The 12,782-nt window shown below is 40.6% G+C and overlaps 2 protein-coding genes across 2 annotated transcripts; both read left to right on the top strand.

The window, feature by feature from the left end:
- The first annotated feature begins 515 nt into the window (after positions 1–515).
- Positions 516–5,550, top strand: smtnl1 (smoothelin-like 1). Its single transcript, XM_034883157.1, has 5 exons — positions 516–1,005; positions 2,762–3,432; positions 3,519–3,633; positions 3,761–3,912; positions 4,994–5,550. The coding sequence occupies exons 1-5, from the start codon at positions 916–918 to the stop codon at positions 5,355–5,357; spliced, it is 1,392 nt and encodes a 463-aa protein (XP_034739048.1). The 5' UTR covers positions 516–915; the 3' UTR covers positions 5,358–5,550.
- Positions 5,551–7,382: 1,832 nt separating this feature from the next.
- LOC117951461 (zinc finger protein 350-like) lies at positions 7,383–11,093 on the top strand. Its single transcript, XM_034883164.1, has 4 exons — positions 7,383–7,763; positions 9,672–9,772; positions 9,853–9,928; positions 10,274–11,093. Exons 1-4 carry the CDS (start codon positions 7,481–7,483, stop codon positions 11,062–11,064), a joined length of 1,251 nt encoding a protein of 416 aa, XP_034739055.1. The 5' UTR covers positions 7,383–7,480; the 3' UTR covers positions 11,065–11,093.
- Positions 11,094–12,782: the final 1,689 nt, after the last annotated feature.

Below are 12,782 nucleotides of genomic sequence, written 5' to 3'. Positions count from 1 at the left end.
GTGAAATATTTCCACACAGCCAACTCTTTTGCTCACTCCATGTTGCTTAACGCCGAACTCAACTCTTGCAGCATGCGACACACATGCTGCTGATGTATAATGTAGGATGTGCTGCGACGGAGGGAAAAAAACTGGATTGGCCGATTTCCGATCACCGATCCAGCTAATTTGTCAATATCGGGGCCGATATCCAATCTTAAAATCAGAACGCTGCACCCCATAACTGGATACAATTTCTCAATTAGGTAGTTTCAGAGGTAGGTGGATTTTGTTACTTGGACAGATTTAAGCTAGTTGTTTCCCCTTTACCATACAAACATAAGAGTGGCATCAAAGTGCTTGTCTGACTCTAGGCAATAATCAAATAGGTTTATATTTCCAAATCAACATATAATATGAAGAGCGAAAAGAAAGTGATAGATTGCAAGTCTGTGAGCATGTTCAATGGACTGCCTGAATGCACCAACGTGTGCAATGTGTGTACAGCGACGTATTTTTACAGCAGACGCAGCTGTCTGGCCTGTTGGATAGCGCCTATGTCACTGTGACTCTATTTCGGGACCCCACGTTGTTCAAAAGGTCAGATAAAGAAGCATAGGCATCCTCACAAAGCAGAAGGTGGGGGTGTCTGGTGAAGGGGGTAAAGGCGGATATCCACAAACCAACACACATGTCCCAAACACAGGGGCAGTGCTGACAGAGACTGGGAGAAAAAGGGAGACAGGGAAGCAAAGCAGAGTAGTGAGAAGCAGAGAGTGAGACATTGAGCAGGCTTCCTGTAAAGTGGGACCTCTGACTAAATAAAAAATTTCTAGGAAAGATAGAAGTGATCATTTTAGAGTCCTGGAGCATTAGTTTAAAAGAAAGTCTGATTTGACCTGTGATCCAGTGAATAAACAGATATTTCTGGACATTATGGATGGAGAATCGCCCAGCCAAAAGACATCTGGTGCTACAGAGACAACCAGCCAGACTGACACCAACAACAACAACAACAGCAACCAGGTCTGTGGTGTCTTTTTTTGCATGTTATATTAAATTGCAGCGTGAAAGTTTTCAAATTGTTTTACGCTCCGTACACCAGGAATAGGCAGTGAGTGTATTTGTGACCATGGCAGGTGTCGTGTTAGGACAGCAGGCCACACAGAGACACACAAGTTTTGCAAAGTATAATGCACATGTGCACACAAACACACACATGGAGTTTCCTATTCGCTCTGATGAGTCACCGGTGCAAGGCCTGACCTGGTGTGACTGCTCCTGCAGTGACATGTCACCAGGTGTACAGTATTTCAAATATGATCACATTCATTTCGAAAATAAAAAATCTGTATGCCGCATTTTGTTTTTATGAAATCTGAAATCCCTGAAGATTTTCTTTTCTTTTTTTGAAAGCCAAGGATTTTTTGCTTGTTGATTAGTTGTGGATTTGAAAAGTTCTCATTGGGATCAAGTTTACCTGAATTTTTGGTTCAGTTGGGATTTAAAAACTACAAAAGGCAAACGTTTCATCGGAGAGTTGAACATCTCAGCCTTATTCAAATAAGTGAAATACTAAACAAGTCCCAGAGTAGAGCTTCAGGTCTCAAATTACATAATGCTCTTTGGCATGACGACAACATTATCCTTATAGTAAAGAGTGGATACTAATTTTAATACATCTTACATAAGGTTACCTTTCAAAAAGATGTGATGTTCTTAATAATTCAAAAAAGATTGTGACCAGATTTATAAAGAATCTTTTTATTTATTAATTCAATGAAACAGAAACCTAAATGTGAAACTGGAGCAGGATAACAACCAAATGCAATCATTTATTGTCAGTATTGTGTGGGAATAGTAAACATTTCAAACATGCTTCAGTAAATTCAGTAGTTTGCACACCACTACTTACACTCTTCATCAGCTCCCAGACTAATAAACATGTTTATTATAAATAAATGAAGTGAGGCAGAGGTCATGGTGAGCCACGGAATATACTTTCACCATGGCTTAGTAAATAGACTTTATTTATGTAGTGCTTTTTCTGAAAGTGCTTTTACATTGTCCAGGTGAACATTCACAAACATCCACACGCTGTTGGCCGAGGCTGCTCATCAGATTAACATTCACACATATTCACACACCACTGGAGCAGCATTGGGAGCAATAAGGATTAAGGGTTTTGCCCCAAGGACACTTTGATATGGTACTGCAGGTCCAGGAATAGAACAACCAACCTTCCAATTGATAGACAACCACTCTACCACCTGAGCCACTGCCGCCCCTGTCAGACTCATTTTTCAAAAGATTTGCATGAAACATTGATGAGTGAAAAGGTGGTGTACAGCTCCACTTGGTTAAAAATGTTAAAAAATGTATAAGCAGATGTAAGATACATCATCCTAATAAATAAAAATATGTTTTAGTATGTCATTTGGCCAATGACTTTGAACAGAAACAGCTGTGGCCAAGGGAGAAAGATTATATTGGAAATTTGAATAATTGTCCATTACAAGCCAACCATCAACACACCATCAAATTAAATCCCGTGGAACAAGCTCAATTTGATTAGATTTTAATGTGATGTACAAGTCAATTTCAAATTTAAACACTCTAAAAGATGAAAAGGGCAACGCATATTGATCAACAGATGTGCTTGTTAGAAGTAGATGTACAAGTGTGATTTGTACATATCTACAGAAATGTGTGCAGATGCACAAACACACATTATAACTTTTATCAGATGAATTTGATGCTCTGTTTTATGCTTGTCCTGCAGACAGATGAGCCAGAGCTCGAGGAGAGTAAAGACACAGGGAGAGAACTTCCAGCAAGGGAGACAGTAGAAGGTCATGGGGTAATGGAAGTTGGGGAGAAGGGGGAGGAGGATTCAGTACCAGAGCAGGACAAAGCAGGGGAGGAAAGAGCTGGAGATACAGACAAGCCCCAGACTCCTCCACTGAAACATTTTGACGGTGACGCTGAAGAAGCTGAACACGAGAAAGACAAAGCCTGCACTGATGTCGACGTGAAAGATCCTAAACCGACAAGTGGAGAAAAAGATGGGGAGGGGGAGAGCAAGGAAGACAAGAAAGATGGGAAGGGGGAAGAAGTAAAAAGTTGTGAGACTGGGAGAGATGGCAAGGAGATGATGGATAAAACCAAAGAGAAAGAAGACAGAGTAAAACAGAGTCAAACAGATGAAAAGGCAAAAGGAGCAGAAAAAGATGTGAATGAAAAAGTAGCAAAAGGGGCAGTGAAGAAAAAACAAGTTGAGGAAGTGACTGTAGAAACAAAAGACAAGCTTAAGCAGGTAGAAAAGCAAGGGAAACCCAAAAGAAAGAGTGGTCCTCCCTCTTCTTCTCTCTCCCGACCAAGACCCTCTGCACGCTCCATTAGAGCAGCTGCTAAAAACGACATCATTGCCAAGTTCCAACAAGGTGCACCAGAGTAAGTCATTGTACGATACCCAGTACCTCATATAAGTAACAGCAGGGTTTCAGTAGGACATCTAAAATATTGTGACATCTTTTTAGGACACCAACACCCCGCAACTTCAAAATTCAGAGGTCATCTATAGCTGCGGCTACAGGAGCTTCAATCAAACAGAAGATGCTTCAGTGGTGTCGCAACAAGACTCGCAACTATGAGGTGAGTTTGACCCATAATCGTTATCCCCAAAATTTCAAGATTTCCATCTCGATTAGGGAACAGAGAACTTACAGAACAATATAAATAAGCCTTGGTGTGTCTATCTTCATGTCCTTTGACCTTTTAGGGTGTCAACATAGAAAACTTCTCGTCATCCTGGTGTGATGGGCTGGCGTTCTGCGCTCTGATCCATCGTTTCTTTCCTGATGCTTTTGACTACAGCTCCCTGAATCCAAAGGAAAGGGAGAAAAACTTCACTCTGGCCTTCCAGACTGCAGAGTATGGAGTATTTATTCTCTCCCCTTATTTTCATCTTCATGTTCAGTTTTTCATGTTCAGTTTAACCAGTTTAGAGTGTATTCAAATTAAAGCAGTTAGAATCAATATTTTGAAACAATAAGCTATTTGAAATGGCAATGTTAAAACAATGTGACAATAGGAAAGGGGTTGCTCATAGAAATAAACATACAGAGAATTATCACCTGAATCGAAGGCTCTTCTTGGCTTTATAGAGCTTTACAGTGAGTTTTAGCTCATTGTTTAGCTGTTGGGCTGCAAGTTCACCGTTTCGGTTCACTCTCACTGTTCTCATAGTGTCTTCTTCAGGGAAAGCCCTCTACACACTGCCTGCTTAACAGCAAACACCAGACAGCCACAGTTAGCAGCTGGTAAACACGGTTGAGCATTTAGCAGCTAAAGAGCCAGATATTTCCCTCAGGGGTTGGTGGAGAGAAAAAAAACTGAGATAAAAGGAGAGTAAATATTGGACTAAAAGGGTGGCCGAAAACACAACTCCAAATGAACGGTAATGTTGCTCATACCAGCTGGATGTAGTTGGACACGTTTGCCAATTTAACTTACAATGTGATGGTACAACAATGTTGTGTTCATAACTTGTTTCTACTTCCCCCAAGCGGCCAAAATTAAGCTATTGTAGGTTTAAAAGTGCTTTTTTGCACATGGAATAAATTAAAAACTTGAAACCCCATGCACCTTATTTCCTCAAACTGGAATATCTGACTAGAGAGGAAGATGTAAAATTTCTCAGAATGGATAGTTAGAATTGGCTATGTTGAATTTTTCTTTAAGTGCAATTTTCTGGATAAAAGTCTTTGTTAAAGAAGGCTGCTGCTCACCAAATGTTTTACCCGCTAAATTGACTGATTTGTTGATTCCTATTTTGCACATTTCAAATTGCCATACCCAAACAGTAAGAAGGTCAGGACTTACTTTCTGTCTCTCTCTCTCTCTCTCTCTCTCTCTGTTTATTTAGTTACTATGTCACTGCGTTGTTTCATCTCAGCTCTCGCCTTTTTTTCCCTTTCCTTTCCTCTGTCCCTGTTACCTTACTCCCTGGAAGGTCCCTGGCCGACTGCTGCCCTCTGCTTGAAGTGGGTGACATGATCATGATGGGCAAAAACCCGGACCCCATGTGTGTGTTTACATATGTCCAGTCCCTCTGCCACAGCCTCTCCAAAATAGAGAAAGAGAGGAAGGACAAAGAAAAGGAGGAGAAAGACAAGGCTTCTAATGAGGAAGAGGAGAAAGACAAAGGAGAGGAATCACCGAAGAAGGACAGGGGAGAGTCTTCTGAGAACGGGACATTGGAAAGCCAAGAAGAGAAACAGGGAGATGTTCCAGAGGTTGCTGATGAGGACGAAAATGCACCAAACAGCTGTGAGACGGAGGGAGAAGGGGAAGTGTTAGTCCAGGCTGAGTCCTAAAAGAAATACTGACGACAAACAGAAAGACTGAAAAGAACAAAAGTATTGGGGAGGGTTGCTGTATCTCCAATGAATTAAGTCTTAGTTTGGTGTTGGAATAACTATGTGATATCCTGTTTGAAGGTGTACATGCTGTGTTGTTGTTGCATAATTTGTTGTGAGCTGAGCACATAAAGAAAGAAATGTTAAATTCCTTTATTTGTTGTGTGTTTATAGCTAAAAATATGTGTAATATATATATACTAGGGGGCGGCTGTGGCTCAGTGGTAGAGCGGTTGCCTGCCAATCGGAAGGTTGGTGGTTCGATCCCCGCCCCTTGAGTTGTTGTCGAAGTGCCCTTGGGCAAGGCACTGAACCCCGAGTTGCCCCCGGTGCTGCGCATCGGAGTGTGAATGTGTGTGAATGTTTATCTGATGAGCAGGTGGCACCTTGTACGGCAGCCCCGGCCACAGTGTATGAATGTGTGTGAATGGTGAATGTTCCCTGTATATGTAAAAGCGCTTTGAGCAGTTGTTAAGACTGGAAAAGCGCTATATAAATACAGCACATTTACATTTACATTTACATATACATATATACATATAGTATGATAAACTTTTAAATCTCTGTGTTGAAGGGATATGTCATGTTCAGCAAAGATGACAACAATGCGATAGATGATGTAGTCACAATGGAAACTTATTGTCGTTTTTGCCAGAGAAACAAATAATATATTACATTCTATAGAGAAGACTAAAGTTGTATTAATATAATGTTGGTATGTGAGAAATCAAGAAGCTTTATAAGAAGGTTCAGATTTACTGAGACATTTGCCAAAAACAGATTATGAATGTATTTAAAATGGGTAAACACCACTTTATTAAAATGTTTAAATCCATTGTAAAGTTTGAACCAATTAGGTAATATATTGTTTTCTTTATTAGTAATAACGCTATTGTTGTATAATGTTCAAGAGAGAAACGGCAGTCTATAAAGAACTGGTTGAACTTTGAATAAATAAACTCCATCTTTACCTAGCTACAGCCACAACAAATAAAACATGCTTACAAGTTCATTAAAATGTGGAAATGAATTGAATCTCATGGCCATGAGTTAATTAAATCGTGCGAACGAATTGTATCTCGTGGGCACACATTAACCTATCATTTCGTGGCCTCAAAATAGAATTCTAAAATCTATCCCTGACCCTTCCCGGAATCCATCCAGAATAAATTGAATTGATACTGTCCTGGCTGAGATTGGCAAAACAGGTAGGGAGTGGTAGGCTACCTTAATTTAATTATTTTTTTTAATTTTAATCTGTTTATTGATCCCCTATGGGGGGACATCAAACATCAAAATTGCGATCAACACTTAATTGCACAGCCCTAAATAAAGGTTATTCACTTCCATATACTTATGAAAGATTCCCAGATGCAATGATTAAGCTTCAAACTTGGATTTAACTTATTCGGAAGTAAAAACATGAAATTACAATTTACACTCTGTGTCCACATTTTTTTAGTTCACACACAGTCCTGAACCACACACACACACACACTCAGGATCTATACTTGCACAAATGGAGAGATGCCAGAGTGAGTGGGCTGCCAGCCGAACCAGCGTCCTAAGCGGGTAGGGGGGGGTACAGTGCCTTGCTCAACAGCACCTGGCAGGGCCCAGGAGGTGAAGTGGCATCTCTCCAGCCACCAATCGACACTCCATACTTTTTGGTCCATACGGGGACTTGAACCAGTGACCCTCTGGTTACCAACCCAACTCCCTACGGACTGAGCTACTGCCATTCTAGGAACAACAGTTAGGCTACAGGGGTACAGGACACACGGGCAACGGTGATAGAATGTTTGAAGGAGATAGGACTATTTAGTAGAATTTAGTGGGTTTTTTTGTTTTATTTTGAGAATTAAATTCCTATGATGTAGTCTGGTTGTAGTGTTACATAATCCGATACAGTAGATGGCGGTATGCACCTTAAGTAATGGTTGCAACCCGCCATCAAATCAAAAGAAGAAGAAGACACCCAAAGGCCATTGTGTTGTCAGTTTTGTGAGTAACCCAAGGATTGTGTCGCTCTTTTTCCTTAATAATTCTCGTTGGCAGCAAAGTATAACGTGTCTACAGACATGGCGCCGGGCAGTTTGGATGTGGAGTCGCAGCTTTTGTCCATCATGGACGTGCTGGTGAAAGCGGCGGTGGCGGAAATCGGTCAGCTTTTCTCGGTGAGCTCGGCGTCTCTCCGCCTGAATCTAACCCAGAGCCTGAAGGAAAACGAAGCCCTGAGGATGAGGATGAAGGTGATGAGGAGCGAGCTCTTCTCTCTCAAGCTGCAGACCAGGACCAACCGACCGGTGAGCCGCTTTACCCCTATCAGAGGAAGTACACCCAAACCCCGTGCTAAACCCCAAGGTAACGAGTATTCACTTACAAAAAAACAAAAACAAAACTTAAAGGTCCCATGACATGGTGCTCTCTTGGATCCTTAGTGGTCTCCTAATACTGTATCTGAAGTCTCATTGCTAAAATTCCGCCTTGGTGCAAAATTACAGCCACTAGAGCCAGTCCCACCATGTGTTTTCCATAGTAGGCTATGTGCCATTTCTGAGTCTGTAGCTTTTGAGGAGGAGAGAGGGGAGGAAAGGTGGAGGCTGGGGGTGTGGTCTTGACCAACTTCCACTTTGCTTGTTTGAAAGCCATGATGTCTCTCTCTCATGGGTGGACAAATTCTCTGGGCGGGCAGGTTACCTTGCTTCTTATGACCTCATAAGGGGAATTTTAACAACACAGACAGTTTGACGCTAACATTGCACACACAACTCACTATCTCACACACCCACCATACACTCCCCCCCCCATCCTGCCCCACATCCGTCTGTCTGCCTCGATCTGTGTTTCTCTCACCCTCTCAATGCCACCTCAAAAAATTTCTTCATGTGTCCACATGAACTGTGTGTTGTCTTGTGCATTACATTGTGATGTTTGTGTTGTACCATGTTGCTGTCTGCATATATCGGTTTTCAGGGAGTGCGTGTATTAGCAGCGGCCCACTATAAACTGTAAACCCACTTTTGCTCAACTCAGACTCCAACCAATAGTTGTGATTTCCGTGGCTTTCTAGCAAAGTTATTAGAAATATCCTATTAAAGGACTATTACACTAACCCATTAAGAAGAAAATATATATTGAAAGAATTTGGAGATGGGGAAGTTAAGCAATGAAGAGAACGTTATTTCTCATTTCCTCTTAGCTAAAAGACGTCAACTTTAAAATTGTAAATTAAATCTACTCAATAAGTAGTAATAAATAGTGTTTTTGCGAAACAAGGTAATTGAGACTGTAGAACATTTTTCTGTATGAGTTGGTCCAATCTTTCTAGAGAGATCTGCAGAGCTGGCTTCAGACCAGGGAAATTGAGATGCCACCTCTGACGGTGAAGACTATAACGTTCTGTGTTTTTGTTGAAGATAAGAAGGTAGAGTTTATTTTCAACAATTTGATGCTATTAGGAAAACATTATGAATAAATGTAGACATTTTGTGGCCTAGTTAGCTCAGTTGGTAGAGCAGCGCACATACATAGAGGTTTACTCCTCTACGCAGAAGCCTCAGGTTCGACTCCGACGTGCGGCCCTTTGCTGCATGTCATTCCCCATCTCTCCCCTTTCAAGTCTTTATCTGTCCTGTGACAACAAAAGGCCTTAAAAGGCCCAATAAATTATAAAAAAAATACATCTGAAATCTGAATAAATAACAAAAATAAATAAAAGAAAAGCTTTTGTTGGGTGGGTCCTCTGGAAGGTTTTTTGGGGTTATTAAGTCTCATCAATGCTGTCAAAACTACCCGATTATACTTCCATCCTTCACAACAAATTTACATGCTTTAACAACTATGAATTATGCAATAAAAGCTCCTTAATTTCCAGTACAGTAAAATATAAACAGGGAAAGATCGTCGCCCGAGCGTTCTTACTTACTTCCCTCATCAAAGTCACTTTCATGTACCATTAGACATGTAAATTAGACATGGCCATATACATATATGAAACTGTTGGCGTGTCTACATGATACAAACCTTCCGTGATGGGCTGGTCTATGGGAGGTCTATGGAATATGGGATACCAAATACTATAAATTAATTAATAAATAATGCTAGGTACAAGAGCGCCACCATGTTGCCAATGATGAAGCTCTTAATCTGTAAATATTTTTACTTTACAGCTAGGAGCATGATAAATTGATGAACAATGAACAATCTCCAAATGTGCTGCATGTTTAGGACATTGATGCTTTTGGATATTGGTCTCTTTTCCCCCTCTAGTTGTCATTAAGCCACCAGTGGCTCAAAAGACGGGTGGCAAAGTTGTTTCTATTTCTCTACAATCGGAGAACAAGCCTTCCACCACTGACTCTCAAGTGGAGGTAAATACAGTACAAGTTTCAGGAACTAATGTTTTGTTAAAAATGTGGTTTGCTCATACATATGTTTTCTTATTTGTCAGTTTGCAAACATGGAGATCCCAGATGTTATCCTGATCAAAGATGAAGATGACGTTGGAGGATGTGGGCCAGTGGTAGGTGGGTAAACAACAGATGCAATAGTATATAGGTTTCAATATATTAAAGCATATGTCAGGTCGGATGTCAATGTGTCGGCATTAAGGCTGATTGATTACAACACCACAATCATTGAAATATGATGAATGGCATGATTCAGTCATGACACAACTGTTTTTGGTCAAGCACTGGTTGATCAGTACAAGAGAGAGGGCGTTTTGGGTAAACATTACTGTAGTTATTGTATTTAAGTCAGTCAGTCATTCAGTACAGTTCAGTAATGCTGTGAATTGCAAATAATTCACAGTCTTAAGGTTTCATACACAAACACTGATTCTGATGTGTTTTTGTGGTTTGTCTTCTAAGGTCAGAATGACTTTGTCAGCTCCAGTATGCAGGGTGATGTTTCTACAGGGACTCCGAATTTAGAGTCCCGCCTGACTAGTGATAATAAGGAGCTGAGAATTGTGAGTGTTCACGGACGAGGGGAAGGACCTCTGCAGGAGGAGCGCGACACTCTCTTCACTGTCTCTGAACTCCAGGCTTTTAGCTCTCTGTCTCCTGACCATAACGCCATCCATGACAGTCTCCAGAATTTCACCACTGGTGCTATTGACAGAGCCCCGATGAGAAGAACGGAGGATAACAGAAATGGCCAACTGGAACAAACTCATTCCAACAAAATGGCTTCAACAGCATTTAATCCTGCCATAAATACACAAATAGTAGGAGTTGATGGTCAAGTGGGACACCCTAGTCTTGTCAGCCAGTTTGCCCAGCAGCAGAATGTCTTCCCTCACGGTGTCAATAAATCTCTGGACTGCAGCTTCTGTGGCGAGCACTTCCTCAGCCGTGAAGACCTGATTGTTCACAGGGCCAGTCACACCGGAGAATCGCCCGTTCTTTGTAACTTTTGCGGTAAGTCGTTCATCAATAAGAATACACTGGGCATCCACATGCGCATTCACACTGGGGAGAAGCCGTACGCTTGTACGCAATGTGGGAAACGCTTCACGCAGAACGGCAGCCTGAAGATCCACCTGAGGACCCACTCTGGAGAGAAGCCATACACCTGCAATCAGTGCAACGCGAGCTTCAACAACCCCAGCAACCTGCGCAGGCACATGACCACACACAACCCTAATGGAGTGCTCTGACCATTAAAGATACAAAGTTTGAAGATTAATGCAAAGATTTTACATTTTTAAGCATGTTACTCTAATACTGACACTTGTGTCACACTGTATATTTGGGGAATGTGTGTTTCCTCCGGTAGCTTATGTTCTTGTGTTTCTAGTTTCGGTACTGCACAGGAAACTGTGTACTTGACAAAATACTAATACACCGGCGTACATATATTGACAACATTACAGTAAAATAAATAGACTGTGGTACATTGGATAGACTAGATAAGACCTGCAATAAGAAAACATAATTTAAAATAAAAATGCCTTTTTATTTAACCTTTGCTTTTTTATACTGTCTGAAAAGCAGACACACAAATGCCTTATTCATCATTCAAGAAATATATGCAATACCTTAATTTAATTCTGGAAAAATGACCATGACACAACCACAACTGTAGCTCAATGCTATATGAGTAATTATTCAATTTGGAAATTTGGCTCATTATTAAACCTTCTCAGTCGCTATCTATTTTTTTTGGGGGGGGGGGGGAGGCATTTTCTAGGCCTTTTTATTTATATAGGACAGCTGAAGACTTTGAAGGGGAGAGAGGGGGAACGACATGCAGCAAAGGGCCGCAGGGCAGAGTCAAACCTGGGGTTACTTTTTTACTTTTTTGGAAAGATATTGCGTTTATTGAAATGAATACAAAAAAACTAGTTAAACAGTGAAAACTACATAACAGTGTTCCTGCTAAATGGGCAAAATTGTTTTTTTTCAATTACTTTTTTTTGTGATCTTTTGGAGCCAACATCAAAATTGCGATCAACACTTAATTGCACAGCCCTAAATAAAGGTTATTCACTTCCATATACTTATGAAAGATTCCCAGATGCAATGATTAAGCTTCAAACTTGGATTTAACTTATTCGGAAGTAAAAATATGTTGAGCAGCTTACCTGACAAAAGGGTAGGTTACACATTTAACCGTCTTTCATTTGTGTGAGTGTTTTTTTATTTAAAAAGATAACTAACTCCACTGTTGTCTCTCTTTCCCTCTTTTTGTTCTCCCCATATAGTTTCAGATACAGCAATAATCAATGTAGTGTGGATTATGTCTGTCGATTTGTAATGTGGATATTCAATTATGAATAAATATATTTATATTTATTTTATTTTTTAAGTTTTCAACGACTGACACATCTCTGCCATTTTCCACCTCTAGAGTGCAGTATTGTTTGTATGTTTTGTGACTCAGGATTACTCAAACTGTAGCACAGTGGGGGGGGACTCATAAGGAAACTGGGGGGATTCTTTACATTGTTCCTCTTTCCACCATTCCCACACTTTATTGTATATCAGGATCCTACATGTTTGACTTTGGTTTCACCCAACTTCTATAAAGTCAAAAATATATCACACTTATAACTCACAACACTAATAGTGTTAGGACTGCAAATACACTAATTACTGTGAAAATCAAGTGAAAACATGGTATAACGTTTAAGTGGTGCTTTGTAGGAGTTTCAGTCATGCAGCGATTCCTAAATAGTTTAGTGGTGACGCATGATTCATAAAAAAAATCAAGTGATCGCAGACCTTCAGTCTATTTACTGATCGGGCACATGTGGAAGATGTGATCACTAGTGGCTTGTTGTGCCAGTAGCTTTATCGTATTGGTGTGGAATGCTATTGTACTTCCGCAAGAAATGCAGCTTCCTCTCCGGTCATTGTTCTTGGGCAATCAATG

This window comes from Etheostoma cragini, chromosome 10, assembly GCF_013103735.1.
Source record: "Etheostoma cragini isolate CJK2018 chromosome 10, CSU_Ecrag_1.0, whole genome shotgun sequence".
NCBI classification, from domain to species: domain Eukaryota; kingdom Metazoa; phylum Chordata; class Actinopteri; order Perciformes; family Percidae; genus Etheostoma; species Etheostoma cragini.
Note: the sequence above shows the minus strand (reverse complement) of the source record. Positions and strands in the feature narration are given on the sequence as shown.

Excerpts from the sequence above, each read along its gene's own strand:
- LOC117951461 (XM_034883164.1), top strand. The coding sequence starts at position 7,481 with ATGGCGCCGGGCAGTTTGGATGTGGAGTCGCAGCTTTTGTCCATCATG. Across the intron at positions 9,773-9,852 it reads CCACTGACTCTCAAGTGGAG|TTTGCAAACATGGAGATCCC; the intron begins GTAAATACAGTA and ends CTTATTTGTCAG. Across the intron at positions 9,929-10,273 it reads AGGATGTGGGCCAGTGGTAG|GTCAGAATGACTTTGTCAGC; the intron begins GTGGGTAAACAA and ends TTGTCTTCTAAG.
- smtnl1 (XM_034883157.1), top strand. The coding sequence starts at position 916 with ATGGATGGAGAATCGCCCAGCCAAAAGACATCTGGTGCTACAGAGACA. Across the intron at positions 3,433-3,518 it reads TTCCAACAAGGTGCACCAGA|GACACCAACACCCCGCAACT; the intron begins GTAAGTCATTGT and ends ACATCTTTTTAG. Across the intron at positions 3,634-3,760 it reads ACAAGACTCGCAACTATGAG|GGTGTCAACATAGAAAACTT; the intron begins GTGAGTTTGACC and ends TTGACCTTTTAG.